Source organism: Pteronotus mesoamericanus, unplaced genomic scaffold (genome assembly GCF_021234165.1).
Source record: "Pteronotus mesoamericanus isolate MK-2021 breed Mesoamerican mustached bat unplaced genomic scaffold, CSHL_Meso_final contig_130, whole genome shotgun sequence".
NCBI lineage: Eukaryota > Metazoa > Chordata > Mammalia > Chiroptera > Mormoopidae > Pteronotus > Pteronotus mesoamericanus.
In genome coordinates, this window is record NW_026555060.1 from 14,739,561 (window position 1) to 14,760,172 (window position 20,612).

The following is a 20,612-nucleotide window of genomic DNA, read 5'->3' on the forward strand; positions in this document are numbered from 1 at the left end:
TTTCTGATTATCTCAAAGCAAACTACTTGTTTCTGAACTCAAAGGTTAGTTACACATTGTTCTTTACCAAAAAAAGAGAAATGTTCCCAATTTGCTGACCTGCCCTGTGATGACAAGTGGTTGTCAGCACTGTCTATGCAGCAGGTATTTAAAAAAAATTCTAAGCTGTTCCTTCAAAGTAAAAGTGACATTTAAATAATCCATGAGTAAGCCTTTTGAAGTGAACATTTTGAAAATGGATATTTGGAAATGTTTTCAGTGCTATGTTGTTTTTGTTGCCAAAAACTATAAATACTCACATAACCATATAGTTTAAACTTGGAAATAAAATGTCCCACTCTGTTTGAAAATATTCTTCATAAAAGTTTGAGTGAATTTTTAATCTATTCCTTTAAAACATTAAAATATCCAGCTTTTCAATTAGCTTGCAGAGACCAATTGACATCAGGTAAAATGAAAAATTGCCAGCTGTATTTCTGCAAAAACCTTTGCAAAATTGGTAGATGGAACTGAAAAATGAGCACTGTGATTTAGCAAACACACAGTCAACAATTTATTTCTTCAATTTGAAATGACATATCCTTGTGAAGGATATTTTCAACTATGACAGACATGAAAACTAAGTATAAAAATAAACTGAACTTAGAGACCTCTGAATCACTGCATTACTAAGTCTTACACTAAGATTTTAAAATGATGAAGTACAACCAATCAAAACACCTTCACTGCACATTTTTTAAAAATTGTGATCTATTATATTGCTCACATTAAAGATACATTTATTTTTATAAAATATAATCTACATTAAAATATTATTTCATATTTATCTTCAACCGGATTGTTTTCTGATTTATTATATGCAGAACATACAATAAAATATGCATGTATAATTTGTAGGTAAAAACATTCATATACTATGGGTGAATGCATACAGCATTTTTACTAAAAGAATATAATAAAAAGGTTTTAAGAACACTGTCCTAATATTTCCTACTTCAAACAGTGATTAAACTATTTTTCCTATAATAGAAACAAATAAAAAGAATACCTTTAAGACAAAAAAGTTCAATTTATTATAATATTTTAAATACATCATTCTATAAGAGAATATTTGTGTGTGCAAACCAAACAATGATACGAGAATAGGTAAAGAATTATTTAGTTGGTTGCTGACAACATGATCAGGTCCAGTTCAGGTTGTTAATTCAGATTTTGTTTTACTGTGCCCTTCAAAAAATACTCAGTGACCTCAGAGACTCTGTAATGACCCATTCCCATTGAGTAATTATTTTGCTCACAAACCATTCCATACCTTTTAAAAATACTCCTAAGGCTTTTGTCATTGGTCACATACCACTTGCTTCCAACATCAGACTTGCTATTCTGGTTTAAGACACCTTGGAGGATGAAAGTCAACACACTGGAAAAATCTTAAGTGAAAAGTTTGCCTCCAGTATAACTTTGAAATCTGTAACATTCTCTAGTCTTTACAAGAGAAGAATGTTAAACACTGGCAAGATAAACCCACAGTGAACAGGATGAGTGTCTATGTTTCTAACAATATGGATATTCGTAAAGGCTGACCTCTGCACCCCACAGCTATGACTCATATCAACTACTTCCCAAAATAAACCAATTTACACAGTGCTTGTTGGGGTCCATAACAGAAGATTGGTGACAAGGAACAAAGGAGAGCCAGTGCAGGTGAAAAATGACCTGAACAAGAGATTTTTCTTTCTGTTTCCCAGAGCAGTAAAACCTTCAAGAGAAGCCAGTTCCTAATCTCCAATTCACATCAGCACAGGGAGGGAACGGAAAGACTATTGCTGGTCACTAGACTGAGGATATGGTATGAAACTGTTGCAGGTAACCTGAGTTACCAGCACCAAATACAGGACCTTCGAGAAGCCCAACAAAAAAGTGAAGAGTCCCGTGACAGCCCTGTGTCAGTCAGACTAAGTACCAAGGGCCTCCGGGGCTCAGGCCAGGACATCAAGATCTCCTTCTCCTAACTCCAGTGCCCGGGCAGGCAAAGTGGGTAGAGGGATCCAGAGTGACAGTATCTTAAAGACATTTTAGTGTTTGATATTATTTTTTGACCATTGGACCTCTACCATATTTAAAAATCAGAATCAATGAACTGTGAGCTGTGTTGCAGGATATATTTTTCCAGTTTTTCCTATAGGAATCAAAAAAATATATAATGCTCTCATATATAATCCCCATAATTATACATTTCAACCTAATTTTTGTCAGCCAGAATAGAAGATAATATTTTATCTTGAAATAACTTAGTTTATTTGAAAGCTTTAAAGAGAAACAACACCCAGAAAGTTAATAATTCTGATGCAATAAAAATAAATTAATCTTCCAAAAGGAGAAAGAGGTTCTTCCAATATGACCACTAGTCAAATAAATAGGTGTGCTATAAAGAAACAAACACTACCCCCGGATTATTAGAAGCAGGCAGCGACTGTAAAAAAGTGAAGAAATATCTCTTTATTTCTAAACAGACTGCTTATTGAACCACCCAGGAACACCACCAAAAAAGGCTATACAGAAATGAGCACATACAGATGACAACCATGCAGAAAAAAATTCCACTCTGACTAAAAGACAAAGCTAAGTGGCTATATATCATTGGCATGGAGATAATAATCAGGCTAATGATAGTCACAAGATCAGTGGCTGAAATTCGTATCTTTAGAAAAGCCAGAATCATCCAAAGGGAAGTGGATACTCAGAAATGTCCAAAACTGTAAGGATAAATAGAGAAATGAGGTGAACGGAGGATCTTAACTGAGTTGACAAGACAGAAACATTTTTTTGCATGACTGAATCTCAGTTGAGGGGAGTGAAGGAAGTGAGGGCCACAAGGAGGTGTGCGGAGACGTGGGAGAAGGCTGGGGGGTGTATGGGAATGTGCACGGGGTATTGAGGAAGTGGGGGTCATGGGGATAGGATGAGAATGTGTCATGAATTTAGAGAGATGTGGAGAATTATGGGGGGTTAGGAGAATTAGGGGTGGAAATGTTGAGGAATATTGTGGTAGGGAGTATGGGGGTAGGGGTAGGTGTAGGTACGGTGTAGCGGGGAATATGGGGAACTGCAGAAGACTCTTTGGGGAGTGGTGGGGGTATGAAAGTACGCAGGATATGTGAGGGGTACAGAAGGAAAACATGCAATGGGGACATTCATGCGTGGATAGCTGTGTACATGTCTGTGTACTGTTTTATATGTGTACTGGCACAAATAAATGCTTATTGTTAATTTTCCTTTGATTTAACATTCCTTATCTTAAAACTACTATGTACAACCATCTTTCACAAAGGGCAATAAATTTTGCTATTTTGCTACAATTAAGGAAATATCCCCTCTATTTTAAATAAATCAAGCCAACTTCCCTCACAAATTCGTGAACTCAAAGTCGGGACAGACCAAGTATTTAATATTAGAAACTTTGTTGTACATTTTTTCTTAATATTTTGGGGCCTTGGAAATAGATTACTGAAAGTGAAATAAGGATGTTGTCACATTTCCTGTCTGAAACTAGAAAAATACAATCTCTATGACTGTCCCTAACTGACCATAGTCCCATGAAATAAGGCATGGATAGAAGCTAAAACTTTGAAATACATACAAAAATACACCTATTTCCTTTACAGGTCCCTGTATATAGTTCTCTCCTTTTTTTAAATATTTCCCTGCCATACTCTCTCTATTGCTTTTCTAAAAGATGGCAGTACGGCTGAATGAGTAGCATCAAGGTTTCAACAAGCATCGTACTCCATTAAAATATGCATAAGCTGGTTTACCACTCCAGGACTGGTTTTTCACTTCCTTGCTATCTTAATTTCCAGCCTCTTTTGAAGAATAGGGCTAGCCTTTGAATAATGCCAAACTTCAGACATAATTTTAGTTTCCGCCTTCTCTTAAACTCCAAATGAACAGTTATTCTGCACAAATTTAATTTCCTATTCTTTTTTTTCAGCTCATTTGGCAACATTCAGACCTGCATAAGAGGTCCCCCCTCCGCCCCCCAGTATGATACTTCTTATTTACTTACCCACACAAATACAATACATCATAAGTAATACATTTCTGGGCTTCTGATGTCAGAGAGCTTTATTTTTGTGTTCTTACCTCCGAATTGTTAAGGTGACATTTGTGAGTTCCTGAAAACCAGCCATCACTCGAACATTGGTCAATGTCCACTTTCTGAAGGCTTATGTCCACTTTCATGACACCCCTTAAAAGCAGGGAAAGATAAAAAGAACAAATTAACCTGAGCCTTTACAATTTCTAACTCTGTATTCTAACCTGGAAATCAGACAAATCAGCATAAATAATGCTCCAAAAATTTTCAAACTGCCCACTCATATTCAACTAAAGGATACCAAGTGAAGATAAACATACAATAGGACAGAATCCATAGTATTAGTTTTATATAAGTCCCAAAGGCAGCAACTCTATTGTTCACTGTCTTCAGCTTCCTGGATAATGCATGACACTTTGTAGGTGTTAATAAATATTTGTTGATTAACTGAACCCAGACAGCATTTCTCTGGATATGACAGCAAAGTTGACTCAAATTTTAACACCTGCTCCCTTTTATGAAGTAAATAAAAACAAAGTCCTCCTCTTATTTCTTTCCACTACTCTTTCCCATTGCAGGCCCAGAGTGGAGAAATTTCAGGGTGGGTGTCAGAAAGGGAGGACAATACGAGAAAATATGCATCTCTTTCCTCTGATTTACTATAGCAACAACTTTAAACAGCTCTTTAGGTCTCTTAATGTTCCTCACCAAACAGTTTTGCATCACCTACAGAGATGCTAATTATCATTTTTCTTTTAATGCAGGAGACAAAACAGTGCCTTTCACTTAGCCATTTGAGAAAAAGTCGCTGAGAAAGAGAGCTCACAAATTCAGAACCAAAAGCACAAATCAAAGAAAGCTGTACAACTTTACCTAAAATTCCTCCATTTTTCTCCAATCAATCTCCCTACACTTTCTAAGGTCCCTCTCTCCTATTTTTCACCACCACCAGAACCACTAGGAGCAGATACAGCAGAAATATCTGTCCTGCATTCAACTATTGCACCTGGACTTTAATGAAGTCAATATTCTGTTTCCTGGGCCCTGAAGCTTGACTTTTGCTGTCATTTTTCACAAACTTGAATGAAATATAAACACCTCACTAAAACCCATTAAAAGTTAAAAAAAATCCCCAAATTAAACTATTTTCATTATGATATTATTAAATATGTACAAACATAAAGGTAGGCTTAAATTCCTTATATCATAGCTGTCAGCTACAAAACCCCCACAAATTATAAAATAAATGCAAACAAAATTATAAAGCCAACAAAATTGAACATAAAAATATTGATTTATAAACACTAGTTATTATGTTTTATCAACCTAAATCACCTGTCAGAACAGAAATATGATATTAACTGCTAGTTCAAGCAAACCTATTTTACCACATGTTATGACTCATTTTTTTTTCATCTCCTGTCTCCTAAACTACTGTGAACTCTTTCAAAGGAATGACTTAATGCTTTTTGGGCTTCATTTTGGGTGAATAAATCATTTACTCTTTTATGCAGCATTATTAACCTATGACAAAGTACTACACTATGTAGTGCTAACACGCTAACAAAAGACAGAAAGCAAAAAGAAACACCAAAACCTTCTGTCAGTATTTGGTGATACAGATAATCCAATATGTGTAAGTTAATTTTTCAGGTGAACACTGGAAGGAAAACACAAAATTCATCAGAGAAAACTTATAAATCCTTCAGAGAAATAGACTACAGTTTGCAAGTACTACTATTAAAGACCATAATTTCACAAAATAAATGTTTATTTGAAAAATAACAGGATTCCAAGGTAACCTAATACGTTACCCAGTTCATTCCTTTACTCTTTCAACAAATATTTATTGTCTGGTATGTACATACCACTGTAACATGTAAGATGCTATGTAGGTGAACAAATAAACCCTGCCCTAAGTAACACCAAAAGGTATAATACAGTTTTTAAGGTACCAGTATATTTAATAGAGATGGGATGCTAAATTCTGGGGAGTTGGGGGTATAGCAGGGCTTCAGTAAACACTCGTTGACTTGTTGACCGTCTTCACTACCAGAACTTTAAATAGAACTATGTTCCCCACGGTAGGTTATGGCAATCATGCAAGCCCATTCAGGCTCTACTTTATGCTCCTTGGAAAATGACATTCATTCTTTCATTAATTCAATAAATATTTATTTACCGCCTACTGGGGGCCAAAGTTGTTGTTGGCCTTTGCAATACATTAATAAGCAGTGCAAAAAAAATCCTGCCTTCCTTGAGCTTAACTTAGTGTGGGATAGAAAAATAATAAACAATGACTATATAAAATAAGTAAATTATGCCGTGTATTACAAAGTAAAAAGTGCTATGGAGAAAAAAATTAACTTGAAGCACGTAATAAAAGGAAGGTAAGTCACACTCTTTTTTAAAAGGTAGTCAGTGATAAAACTCATGAATGTGAGATTTCTAACTCAATTAACATTTCAGGTATGATTACAGCAAGTTGGCATTCACACACTTAAATTATCAGTAATCTTCAGTGACATAAAACTTCCCACTGGACTACTACTGTCCACAACATTTTGGTATTCTTCTGTGAATGTCATTTATAGAAGGCATTTGTAAGTACTAAACTAATAAAAATATGCATTTTTATTTGTTCTACAGGTAGTAATAATGAGGTTAAGTTTTCCTCAACTATCCTGCTACACTGAAAGAGTTTGGTTGTAAAATAGTGGAAATCTTGAAATCTACCAGCTAGTCCAGGGACAAGGCTAATTTGGGATTCCAGGAGGCTGCAACGACTCTGGTCCCTTCCCTGGCAAAACTGGCTGAAGAAATTGATATCTTAATCGCTGAGAGTTTTCCCTCTTAATTTCTCGTTTATACATGGGAACCAAAAAGTCACCGCATACTTTAAAATCAGCTCACCAAGTTTTCTGGGCTCTCTGCAAAACCCCCCAAGGTAATGAGGGCCTGCATTTACCAGCTGGGATATCAGGGCTGACTCATCCTCATTAACACCTCTGTCTGGGCGCCTGGAGACCTACAAAGCCCTCAGGGAAAGCGCATTGACTTCCTGCGGGGACAATGGAGATTTGGGGATTAAGTGGGTTGAGAGCGTCCTCTTTATGGGGAAAAGTACACTGCCGAAAAGCTACGCAAAGGCAAACACATGCACGCGCCCCGACTGTGGATGAATGTTAGGCCGGGCTGAATGCCCTGCGCCTGGTTCCGGGTGCCGGGTGCCTGAGCCCCATGCCTGCGCTCCTCCGGCGCTCTCGGAGGTGGAAGTGCTGTTCCCACATCTGTGAGGGAGGGCGGGTACCGCGGCGAGTCAGTGGCTGCTGTTTCTCGGACAGAGCACATGAAAACAAGAGCAAAAAAAAAAAAAAGTATAGCATGGAAAGTTGTCTCCAGAGAGTGGAAAATATAGCAAATAATATCCCCCAAACACCTGGGTGTTTAGCTGGGCTGCAGACCAGATTTTTCCTTTGTCTTACACTTAAAACACTCAATCTTGCAATTTCTATAATTTACGGAAATTTTTTCCATAACTGGGCTTCCAACCTCCCAATTACCGGAGTCGATAACCCATTTGTTATGAAACTCATCTCCCATCAAAATGATTACCAAGTTACCTAGATAGTACTCCCATCATAATTTTTGTCTCCTGAACATTTCTCTCCATTTCTACTATGACTGCCTAGGTTCAGCCCTTCATCTCTCATGAGGCTAAAAATTTTAATAATAGTTTATTGTCTAGCATTGCTCCAGGTAAAGATCCTAGTTTGTATGTCTTAAAGCTTACCTGGCTTAGGGTTCTTCTTTAAGGAACTAATACAAAATCATAAATACACACATGTCACAATATGACCCTTGGGCCTACATCTTTGTGCTGTAACTGCTAGATAGGTAGTAAGACTCTTACCAGAATTTTCTATACCAGGATGGCTGACAATAATTTAGCAATATATAAAAATGACTACAAAGGCACTTTAATATATATTACTAAACACAGACTAAATAACTCCGAACCTCCCCTTAGCTGGTTTCCAAAAATGCCCACAGCCTAAACTAACCTGTAATGGAAGCAAGTTATAGTAGAAACAGACCCTTGCAGTTTAAATAAAATTCCTTTGGCAAATTTTACTAGAAACAGTTGACGGCAGAACTCACTGCTTTTGCTCATTCCAGGACTCTATAGATAGGTCACAATGCAAGCAACGGGCTCCAGCGCTTAAGCATCATACACTGCTGTCTTCAAAACAAAGAATCTGATCCTGACAGTTGCCTGCTCAAAAGCAATGTTTCCCATTCTTCTAGATAATAAAAATCCAAACTCTTTAGTATAACATTATATTCCACACACCTCCCCTCTACTTCTAACTTTTCTAACCACTCTACTGCATACATTCTTTGTTCCAGACCATTCAGCATTGCATGCGAGTCCTAAACATATGTGCTCTCACAAAACCAGTCCTTTATAGATATCGTACCTTTATACCTAAAGGCCCTTGGCCTAAACTGTGCTTTATCTATTACAATTCTTACCTAATTCCTTTCTAAAGCCTTCCATGCACTCCAACTATGATTTAAAATCTACTTCCCCATTCTCCCATACTACACCATACTTAGCTTCTTCATATCACTTAGTACACTGTATTATAATATTTTATTTTTAATGATTTTTTTCCATCAGACTAAAATTTCATGGCCAAGTTCTTTACAACATTTTTCCTTAGCTCCTAAATCAATGTACTCCCATTATTAACTTTAAACTGCAAATAATGTAGAGAAGCAAGGAGTAACTAAACAAACAATGAGAGAGAGAAAGAGATTGGTTGAGAATATCCAATTAATCTGACAACTATCATCAACTGCTACAGATAAATGAATGGAAAGACAGATTGCATAGGTTGAAGGAAAGTTTTGAAATTCTGCTTTTGCTTCCTACCCGTGTTACCTTGGACAATAATCTTCTGCTCCATCACTACAAAAAAAATTGACAGTAACAGCACATATAATCAATATCGATGGGTTCCCAGGGCAGAAGTTATACTGAAATAAAGAGTCAATAAAAATAGATGCTGGTAGACCAGCTACCGATTGTCATTTATTCCTAATAGCAGATAACTGTAGCAGAATCTGGTACCTAGAAGGGGGTTGCTGACATGTCAAAAACCTAAAATATGTGGCACTCACTTTGGGACCAGACAGATGCAGAAGCTGGAAGCCCCTCAAAGAGATGGTTAAAAATAGTGGGTATATGCTAGTGAGTCATGAAGGACAATGAGAAAAATTGTATTGGAGGCAGAAGAAAAATGGAACTTTGTTAAAAAGCAGGTGGAAAGTCTGCCAACACTGTCACCTACTAACAAATGAATTTGTGAATCTGGCTAAGGAAGTTTCTGGGCAAAATACAGAGAATACTGCTGGGTTTTTGTAGCTGACTATGATAGAATTCAAAAAGGGAAACATGGGATAAAGAAGAATCTGCTTAGTTTGTTTTATTTTGTTTTGGCTTTTAAATTTTTTAATTGTGGTAAAATACTATATACATAATGCAAAACTGACCAGCGTAACCATGTTCAAGTGTACAGTTCAGTAGTGTTAAGTATACTCATATTGTTGTGCAACTGATGCCCAGAACTCTTTTCATCTTGCATAACTACAACTCTATACCTATTAAACAACAATCTCCCATTCCCCATTCTGCCCAACTCCTGAATTAGACCACCATTTTAATTTCTATCTCTAAGAATTTGACTGCTCTGGCTACCACATATAAGTGGAATTATACAATATTTGGTTTTTTGTGGCTGGTTTATTTCATTTAGTAAAATGTCCTCAATGTTCATTCATGTTGTAGCATGTCAGAATTTCCTTTCTTTTCAATGAAATAATATTACATTGTGTACATATATATTTTTTCCTTCACTCATCAATGGACACTGAGTTCCTTCTACCTTTTGCTTATATGAATGATGTTGTTATGGAGCAGCTTAGTTTTTGAGTAAAATTTAGAGAAAATATTAAGGAGACATGATGTGAAAATAAACTTGTTACATATCCCCAGCCTCTTCTAGCAAAAATTCTTAGAATATCAATAAAATACTTGTTAAGACCTCAGGAAGATCTAAGACAGTGTCTCATAGAATCTTGCAGCTTGACTTAAGAACTTCAAATGATCTTATGGTTATGTGCCATAGACCTTAACCCTCACTATTAAACAATACGATTCTCAAGGTTTTATTGCACAGCCATCATAGGACCCAAAATAGGAAACTGCCTACCTTAAACAGATTTGGAAATGTGGCTACTGTCTAATAGAATCAAATCAAGTAAGCTTCATAGAAAATCCACAACATTTTTCAATGAATAGCATAAGAAGGAGCATTTCACATGGCAAGTAATTCACTTTCTTTTTTAACATACACAAACCATTTATCAAATATTTACCAAAAGTAAACCAGAGATTATCATTCAGAAGGAACCTCAAATGCCGAAATATTAATGCCATACACATTAATTATTAAGTCATATATTATGTTTCTTAAAAGGATAGCTTAAATATATCTCATATGTTTGGAAAATAAAAACAAATTCCTAAGTAACTCAAGTTGAAAAGAAATTAATAACTACTTAGAATTGAATAGCAGTGAAAACACTGTAAATAAAAAACTATTTTGGAACACAGATAAAATAAAAATAGAAGGAAATCCTGTTGTTTTAAATAGTGTACATTTATCAAGAAACAAGACTTTTTAAAAACCTAAATATTTAATTCAAGAAGGTGGAAGTGAGGATGCCCCACAGAAAATAAGAAAGATTCTGTGTGAGTGAATAACAAAGGTAGAGGCAGAAGTGAACAACAAAATCATGGAGGAAAAAGCAAAACTAGAAATTAGTTTTTTGCCAGCACACCTAGCAACCATATCTTGGTTTCTAAATACCATTCTCCAGTAAAATAAATAAGGGTTCCTTAGAGAAATAAATGATTCTAGGCCTGGGGCACGGGGAGAAAAAAAAGCTACACCTAAAGCATCATCTTCAGAAAATAAGGACAAGAACATGTCAAATGGACATACAAGCCAACTTAAAAGAGTTCCCAATTACCAAAGCTGGAGCAACTTGAGCATCAAAATAAATGATGATAATTTTGGATTCAACCCCCTGAAATAAATACCTGTTAAGTCCATACTTGAAAGAAAGAAAGAAGAAAGAAAGGAAGGAAGGAAGGAAGGAAGGAAGGAAGGAAGGAAGGAAGGAAGGAAGGAAGGAAGGAAGGAAGGAAGGAAGGAAGGAAGGAAGGAAGGAAGAAAGAAAGAAAGAAAGAAAGAAAGAAAGAAAGAAAGAAAGAAAGAAAGAAAGAAAGAAAAGAGAGGAGAGAAGAGAAGAGGGAAGGAAGGAAGGAAGGAAGGAAGGAAGGAAGGAAGGAAGAAAGGGAGGGAGGAAGGAAGGAGAAAGGAAAACTCTGTTTCAAAAGAAGTCCAATTGATCAATTTAGAAAAACTAAGGAAATAAAAAATCATCATTAGAATACCATAAATTAGAATTAGCGCAGGCAGGACCTGCTGATAAATCCCCAAATTAGTGGGGAAAACTTTACAGAGAAACAGAATATTTGAATAACCTCAAAGCATCTCCCCCCAAATATCTATTCATTACTTACTATAATGGACTGACTTACTATATGTCCAAAATTCCTCGATACTCCACCCTCCAGGAAGAAGTTATTTCATCTCCCCTTTAGTGTGGGCATAACATTGTTATTCACTTAAAGCAGGGAAAAGGAAAAATAGTAACATTAGAGAAAGCTGGCAAACACTACATCAAACACGTGTATCAAGGTTAACATCAGTTATAAAGCACTGGTACTATGTACTCTGTGCTATAATGCAATGAGAAGGGCAGTTCCCCTCTATTGTTTTCTCCCCCAAAAGCCCATAACCTCTGTCTATGAGAAACCATCAGACAAATCCAAAATGAGAGACATTCATCAAAATACCTTATCAGCCCTTTTCAAAAGTGCCAATTGATAGTTGATAACATAACAGAGTATCTTTGAAAAATGAGAGACTGAGAAACTGTCACAGATCTGAAGACTAAAGAAACAACCACCAAATTATATATTAATTTTTCAACACTTCCACAACACAGTCTCACAGACTGGGTAATTTAAATAACAAAAGTTTATTTTTATCATTACTGGACTCTAGAAGTCTAAGATCAAGGTGTCAGCAAGGTTGGTTTCTTCTGAAGCCTCCTTCCTCAGCTTATAGATGACCATCTTCTCTCTGTGTCTTCACATGGTCTTTTCTTTCTGCATGACTGTGTCCTAATTTTTTCTTCTTATAAGGACACCAGAAATATTGGTTTAAAGCCTATTCTAACTATTTAATTTTAACTTTACCCCTTTAAAGATACTCTCTCTAAATACAGTCACATTCTGAGCTACTAGAGGTTAGGACTTCAACATACGAATTTTGGGGAAACTCAAGTCATCTTATAACATATGGTATCCTGTCTTGGATCCTGGAAGAGAAATGGGACATTAATGGAAAAATTGAGAAAATCTGAAGAAAATGTGTAGTTTAGTTAATAGTGTTGTACTAATATTAGTTTCTTTGTTTTGATAATTTTACCATGGTTATATAAGAAGTTAATATCACAGGAAGCTGGGGAAAGCTATACGGGAACTTTCAGTACTATTTTTATTAATCTTCTGAAAGTTTAAAATTATTTCAAAATAGTTAAAAACATATTAGTTATAGAAAACTATAGTTCCTTGAAAAGATAAATAAGGTAAACTCAAAATTTATAGAGAAAATATGCAAATAAACAGAAATGGGCAAATAATACACAGAATGAAAAGATGATAGAAATGCTAAAAAATGTGATCGTGATTATTATCTAACAAACTTTTAAGAACTAGAGGAAATGGATAAAAAAGGATAAATTGATAAAACACAGGACAATAACATAAAAAATTATTCACTGCCCAGGCCTACGTAGTTTTATGTAGTAATTCTTTTAAGGAACAGTTAGTTGTTAAATTTTTACAATTTTTTAAAACCAAAAAAGGAACAAAAAATGTTCAGTTCATTCTACATGATTTTGATTCCAAACCACAGGATGGCAACACACAAAAAAGAAAATGTAGCCTCATTTTCGCTATGTATGTAGATCCAAGAATTCTAAAGGAAATATTGCCTAAACAAATGTTAAAATATATTAAAATAATTATACATCATGATCCAGTGGAGTATATCTTAAGAATAAAAGGATGTTTTAACATCAGGAAATATAAATATGAAAAAAACTATATGATTATTTTAATCAGTATAAAAAAGCATTCTATGACGTTCAAATGCCTTATTTTTTAATGGTAAACTGGAAATAGAAGGGAACTTATTTAATTTGGTAAAGCTTGCCTTTGTCAACACTGTACTTAAAAAAGAAACTTATTCATTAAAATGTGTCAAGTGAAGAATGATTACTGTCAGTCATACTGTTTAACATATTACTGAAAGTTATGACTAATTCTATGTATAAAAAAGAGATGTACTGTCATTATTTGTAGATGATTTATCTAGCAATAAAATCAACAAATATGAGAACAATTTAGAAAGTTCAGCAAGGTTGATGGATACCCAATCAACATAGAAAAATCAATAGCATTTCTCTACACCAACAATCTCCGACAAAACTTATAACCAAAAAGATGCCACTTTAAAGAGCAACAGAGCCCATAAATTCTCTCGTAGTTAATTAGGAATATGCAAAACCTCTATGGAAAAATTTTGAAACTCTAATAAAGGACATAATAAATGATCTGAATAAATGGAGAGATATCCTATGTTCTGAAATGGAATAATTTACTATATTTAAAATACCAATTCTCATCAAGTAAAGCTACAAATTTAATGCAGAACTAAACAAAATTCTATATGGGTTTTTAAGAAACTTGACAGCTCATTTTAAATAGAATAATAAAAGCCAGCTGTGACAAAGAAGGAAAAAAAGGTAGGTCTTGCCCAAGAAAATATTAAGACATACTACTCAACCACAGCAGTAAATCATAATAGTATTGACAGGAAAACAGACAAGGGAAGGAGTGGAACAAACAGAAGTCTCAGAGACATACATGTGCATATAATTCACTTAAAGGTATAATAAAGGATAATAATTTTGGGAACTTGTCTGTGAGAAGTAAAACTTTATTGTTAGTAATTTGTAACATAAGAGAATATTTTTGTGACAAGGTATTGAAAGGCTTAAATGAAATCCAAAAGTAAGTAAGCTGTCAGGCAAAATTTTGATTAAGCAAATAAAATTCCCTTTTCAAGGGAAGAGAGTGTGGACAAAGTCAACTGAAAGATGATGCACTGGGTGTCTAAAATTGAGAAAGAAACACTATCTAGAACAGGGGTCCCCACACTCTAGACTGTGGACCAGTACCAGTCCAGGCCTGTTAGGAACTGGGCTGCACAGCAAGATGTGAGCCTGAATGTAATGCACTTGAATCATCCTCAAACCACCCTCCCACCTTGGTCCATGGCAAAAATTGTCTTCCACAAAACTGGTCCCTAGTGCCAAAAATGTCGGGGATACTGATCTAGAATACAGCAGGATGTCATGCAATACAACAGAAATATAAGAATCATAATAGGAAATGAACAAAGTATATAAACAAGCAGTTTACAGAAAAGTAAACACAACAGACCCACAAGCACATGAAGAGGTGCTTAAGTTCATTAGTAAGTAGAGAAATGCAAATTAAAATAGTGAGATATCGCTGTATAGCAGTCCCCCCTTATCCACAATTTAACTTTATGTGGTTTCAGTGACCCAGGTTAACCATGGTCTGGAAATATTAAATGAAAATTCTGGAAATAATTCTTAAGTTTTAAATTGTACATCATTCTGAGTAGTGTGATGAAATCTTGTGCTGTCCCATTCCTTCCCTCCCAGGATGCAAATCATTCCCTTGTCCACATGCTCTGCAGGCTGCCCACCGATTAGTCACGTAGTAGCCATCTCAGTTATCAGATTGACTGACACAGCATTGCTCTGCTTGCATTCAGGTAACCTTTATTTTACTTAATTGGGTCTCACCTCATCTCATCACATGGGCGTTTATTATCTCACATCATCACAAGAAGAAAGGTAAGTACTATACAACAATATGTTTTGAGAGAGAGAGAGACCACATTACATAAGTTTTATTAGAGTATACTGTTATAATTGTCCTATTTTATTATTAGTTATTATTGTTAATCTCTCACTCTGCCTAATTTATGTTAAACTATCATAGGTATGTATGTACAGGAAAAAATAGAGTATATAAGGTTCAGCACTATCTGAGGCTATAGAGCCCTTATGCCTTGCTGGTGGGCCTATGGACTGATACAGCCTGTCTAGAAGTAATCTTTCAATATTTTATAAAATTATACTTACTCCTCCTTGTAACACAGAAATCCTGCTCTGGCGTTTATCTTTCCAAGAAATTCTCACTCAAGTCCATAAAGGAGTATATAAACTCACCCCAGCATCATTGCAATGGCAGGGAACTGAAGACAGTCTGGGGGCTCATCCCTGGGACTGACAGTTTCTATACCTATACGAAGTAGAATACTTTGAACAGTAGAGAAGTGGACTGCTTGTATATGCAACAACATGAAAACATTTAAAAAACAGAGTTATATGACTAAAAAGTAAGCAAAATAATGAAATATGTAGTAATTATATAATTAAAATTGTTTGCGCACAACATATGAACATGGGGTGGGATCAAGGAAAAGAAAAGAACCTTTTTTAAAAGGGGAAGAAAAATGATTTCCTTTCTGTTGCCATCTAACTATAGGAAAGCCTGGATTCATGTTTCAGCGGCATAAGTCATCTTTGGGTAACTTCCCCTCTTAGGACTGTTCATACTCAGAAAACATTGTTTACAAAAACACCCAGCATCTCTATCATTTAGCTCAAGATCATAACTATCAGTGCAAGAGAACTAAGAACACAGTATGATCCCCCCTAGAACATCTAGAAGAATTTGATGACAGTCTGCTGTAAAGCAAGAAAATGTTCTCCTCCCCCTCAGTACTTTGCTGCAGACATGTCCAGAGAAGCTTGCCAAAACTTTACATAGTGACAAACGTCTTCCATCTGTCTGGCTTCTTGTTCTTGAAAGGATTTTTGGAAATCAGGTCACACCTTCCTTGAGATCTGTACATTTTGTGTGGGAAAAAAATAATTCTAGTTTGATTTTTTTTAAAGAAATTTAATAAATATAACATGAAGTAAGGTCAATCAGAAAGGACATCTATTCCCATCCACAAACACAGTCTTGGTATTCTGGGGCTCCTGAAGGTGATACTTTTCCAAAGTTAAATGCAGCACATCTCTTAAAATTACTAGTATTCAGAGTTTGATAATAGATGATTTTTTTCCTGAAAAATATATTTCGTATCTGCTGCTTTTGCAGAGGTAGCTGACTTCATGTCTCATTTTTTGTTTTCTTTCAGTGGAATAATTCTGAGCTACATTTTACCTAAATTTTAAATAACAAAAGGACATTTATGAAACATATCCCCAATGTTCCTTATTAACACCTCTTGGAATATGACCATTTCTGAATGGAGTGAGACAATCCCTTGTCAGGGAACCCAGTACAAAGAGATTACCTATATGGACTCATCTTAGTCAAATAACAATGCTATAAAACTGGCTGGTGTGGCTCAGTGGATTGAGTGCCGCCCTGCCAATCAAAGGGTCATCATTTCGATTCCCAGTCAGGGCACATGCCTGGGTTGTGGGCCAGGTCCCCAGTAGGGGTGGCACGCGAGGCAACTGTACATTGATGTTTCTCTCCCTCTCTTTCCCCTTCTCTTGCCCCCCTCTCTAAAAGTAAATAAATAAAAATATTTAAAAGAAAACAATCTTATAAAAGATGAAGTACTTTTCTCATTTTATAGAAGGAAATAAGGTTCAGAGAAGTTATATAATATGTCCAATGTCACAGTTTTTTAATTGCTCAGGAAGAAAAAAATAATGAAGTATAGCCTGTCATACAAAATAAGTGTCTAATGTGGACACTGTAATCTGTTTTAAAATATATAATAATGACTTCATACTTTGAATTTTCTAGTGATTTATTAAATGTGACATTTATATTAGTGTCTGGCTACAATATCTAAGAGAAAATATACCTCTTGTTAATTCTTAAATTATTAAATTTCTCTTTTTTTGGTTTATTCAGAGAATAGCCCTTCATTTCTGATTACCCAACTGATAATCTGCAGTTTTTTTTAAATTCTAAATGAATTTTTTCTAGACCCTAATATTTTATACAATAAAAATAAGTCAGCTGTTCATAGTAATTTTTCAGAAAAGGATATATAGCTTATGCCAATGGACACTTCTGATCCAAAGATAATAACAATAAATAAGGCCATAAAGTAAATAAAAAAATGTTCCCAGTTGGAATTAAAATAAGGAGCTCTGGTTAGATACCCAAGATGTGAACTAAACGTAAGGTTTATTAGTATGCTTTGAACTCTATGTTTTAAGTTATCATTTATTAGGTGCTCATGATGTGTCAAACATTATGCTAAATGTACTTTAAAAAAATCTCATTGAGATTGTATGTGACTAATATTCTCCCCAATTTATATTGCAACTATAGCAGGTCCTTCTCACTCTCCCTAAATAACAGTCAAGAAATTTGGGACACAAAGAGGTGAAATGGTTTGTCTAAGGGCACACAATGAATAAATAAAACAGCTGAATATGATGTCCATATTATAGGTATAAGGGTATGAAGACTGGTCAAAAGATCTGAATTCAAGTTCTCATTCAAATTGATGAGTTAAGCATATGTCTCTCTATTTCATTGCTCCACATTCAACTGTAACAGCTGTAAATAAATCAAGAAGGAATAGTAGCTGACCACACATTTGACACAATTAGCTGGGATCATAATGAAGATAGGCCAGGCTGGTGGCAGCTAAGTGTAGGACATGCTCCGGAGAAGGTAGGGACAGAGGTGGAAACTATTCTTCCAGTAGAGTTTCCAGAAAGATTTCAAGCTCAAAGTAAATTGGTTTCAAAGTGGGAATACAAAATGAGGACTTCCTTCTGAGCAGTTATACAGGTTGTCACATCCTTTCCTTGTGTGCAGTGATGGCATTTATTCCCAAGCTAAAAATCAAGAACTATTCTGCATGGAGATTCAAAGAAATCCCTGGAAAGAGCTAAAACCTCTAGAACAGTTATTAGGTCTCACAGAGGAAAGGTCTAGGATGGACCAGAGACTGCCAACTTTCTTCTCAGGCATCCAAAAGTGAATGAAACCTGACAGTCAAGGGAGAAGTCTACTCAGGAACGAGGCCTACGCATCTGGCACAAGAATGCACACCATTTAGCTATACAAATTAATCTCGTCCTTTGATAAGTAAAGATCACACTTGAGGTGAACTGATAGTATAAAGGAGAAGGACCTGTGTGAACAAGTAAAATAACTGACCCTAGAACAATAACAATAATTCACAGATCACATGATAATTTAATAGATATTTCAATCAACATTCTCAAACAGATTTAAGAAAATGAATGTACAATTGTGAAAAAGAAATAAATAGAGCAAGAGAAAGAGTTTGCAGAATTTAAAAGAGATTGACAAATGAAAACTAATTTAATTTTTTAAAAGGAAGAAAAATAAGAAAACTTCCTGGAAGGCAAAATAAAAAAGAGAGATGGAAAATGCAAGAGAAGTAAAGAAACATAGAGATCAATCCAAGAAAGCCAAATATCAAATTGTAGGAGTTCCCAAACAAATACGAGGAAATAATTTTAAACAGTCATAAAGGAAATTTCTGAGAAGTCTAAAAGGGCCAACTAAGTGGTAAGATTGATGAATCTACAACTAAGCACATCACCGTGAAATATCCAAACCCCAAGGAAAAAGAAAATATCTTAAAAGTTTCCATGAAAAGAAAAGATTACCTACAAAGATACAGTAAATCAGGTTAACATCAATTTCTTTTTACCAGCAACAATGAATGCTGAAAGACAATATAACCTTTTTAAAACTCTGAGGGAAAAATGACTTTGAACCCATAATTCTATATTCTGACAATCAATCATGCATGAAGACAAAAACATTTTCAGACATGGGAAGACTCAGAAATTTTACCTTCCATTGATCCTTTCAAAAAACTATTGATATTTAAAACTGTGCTCCAGGGGTGAAAAAAAAAGAATTCTAGAAATAAGAGGATCTGAATCCAACATATAGTATTATCTAAAATTTCAATAATTGGAAAAGATTTATTTCCATGATAAGTATTCTGCCAAAGACCTAAAGCAACTTGAACAAATTATGGGACTCCAAGAAGAATGTTGTCAACAAAAATGTCACTATTCTTTAACAAATGGATGATTAAGATGATCCTAGAAGCAAGCAAAAAAAGAAATATATATATATATATGGTTCCTTTTAGTTTCTTTAACATGAAAAAGACAATTGGCAACTGAAAGAGGGGAGAAACATGAAAAGTCCCAATGCAGATATGCACAACCTGAAAGTAGCATGGCTTTGAACAAATAACTGATATAGAAAAAGAAAGAGATAATTCATTAGACCTTGAAATTTAAAACATTCTGAAATGGCCCAGAATGAGTTGTTTAAATTTCAGTTCTTAGAGGCAACTAATGGACAAAGCATTTTGTTCTGGTTTTGTTTTTTACTGTAGTGGCAGAATATAAATGTTACCATCTTTAATTATCTAAAAATATTGGGATAGGTAACAGGAATTGGAAAATGAAGAAATAAAAGTAAAGAATAAAAGCTACTATTTAAAATTTAAGGATGCTCCCTGAGCTGTCTAAGGCCTCCTGCTGAGTGCAGAGTGAATAGATTAACAGCTGAAGGAGACAGCCACAGACAGTAGATTACTGGAAGTCTCGAACACACTGCCTAAGGTCAGACAGGGTCAACAGCTGACATCGTGAGAGGCAGATCCAGAAAGAAAAAACAGTGATCTCCTACCATACAAGTCCACTCCAAAAAGTCAGGAAATCAAGACAGATCAACTTAAAGAGAAGCAAAAGAGTCTCTCAAATAATGGGAAGACAAAGAAATACACCACACTCGAAGGAAAGAGAGGAATCCCCGCAAAGAGAACTAAATGAAATAGAGGCAAGTAAACTATCAGACATTGAGTTACAAACAACAGTTCTAAGGAAGCTCAATGAGCTCAGGGAGCTCAGAGAGAATTACAAAAAACTACTGGGAAACTATGAGGAACTTACTGAAAACTATATCAGCATGAAAAAGGACATAGACACTATCAATAAGAGACAAGAGGAAATGAAGAACTAAATTTCTGAATTGAAGAACACAGCAGAAGGAATCAAAAGCAGGCTAGTGAAGCTGAGGACCCAATCAGCAAGCTAGAGGACAAGGTAGAAAAAAGCTCCCAGAAAGAGCAAGAAAATGAAAACAGACTCAAAAAGAATGAAGAGGCAT

General features: G+C 35.2%; 1 protein-coding gene across 1 annotated transcript in view; it reads right to left on the bottom strand.

Annotated features, from left to right (window-relative positions):
• Positions 1–20,612, bottom strand: part of GPR158 (G protein-coupled receptor 158) — a 353,177-nt gene that overhangs the window by 319,834 nt on the left and 12,731 nt on the right. Inside the window, exon 2 of the mRNA XM_054592528.1 lies at positions 4,144–4,249. Within this exon, the coding sequence (XP_054448503.1) occupies positions 4,144–4,249 (106 nt within the window). The remainder of the gene's footprint in view (positions 1–4,143; positions 4,250–20,612) is intronic.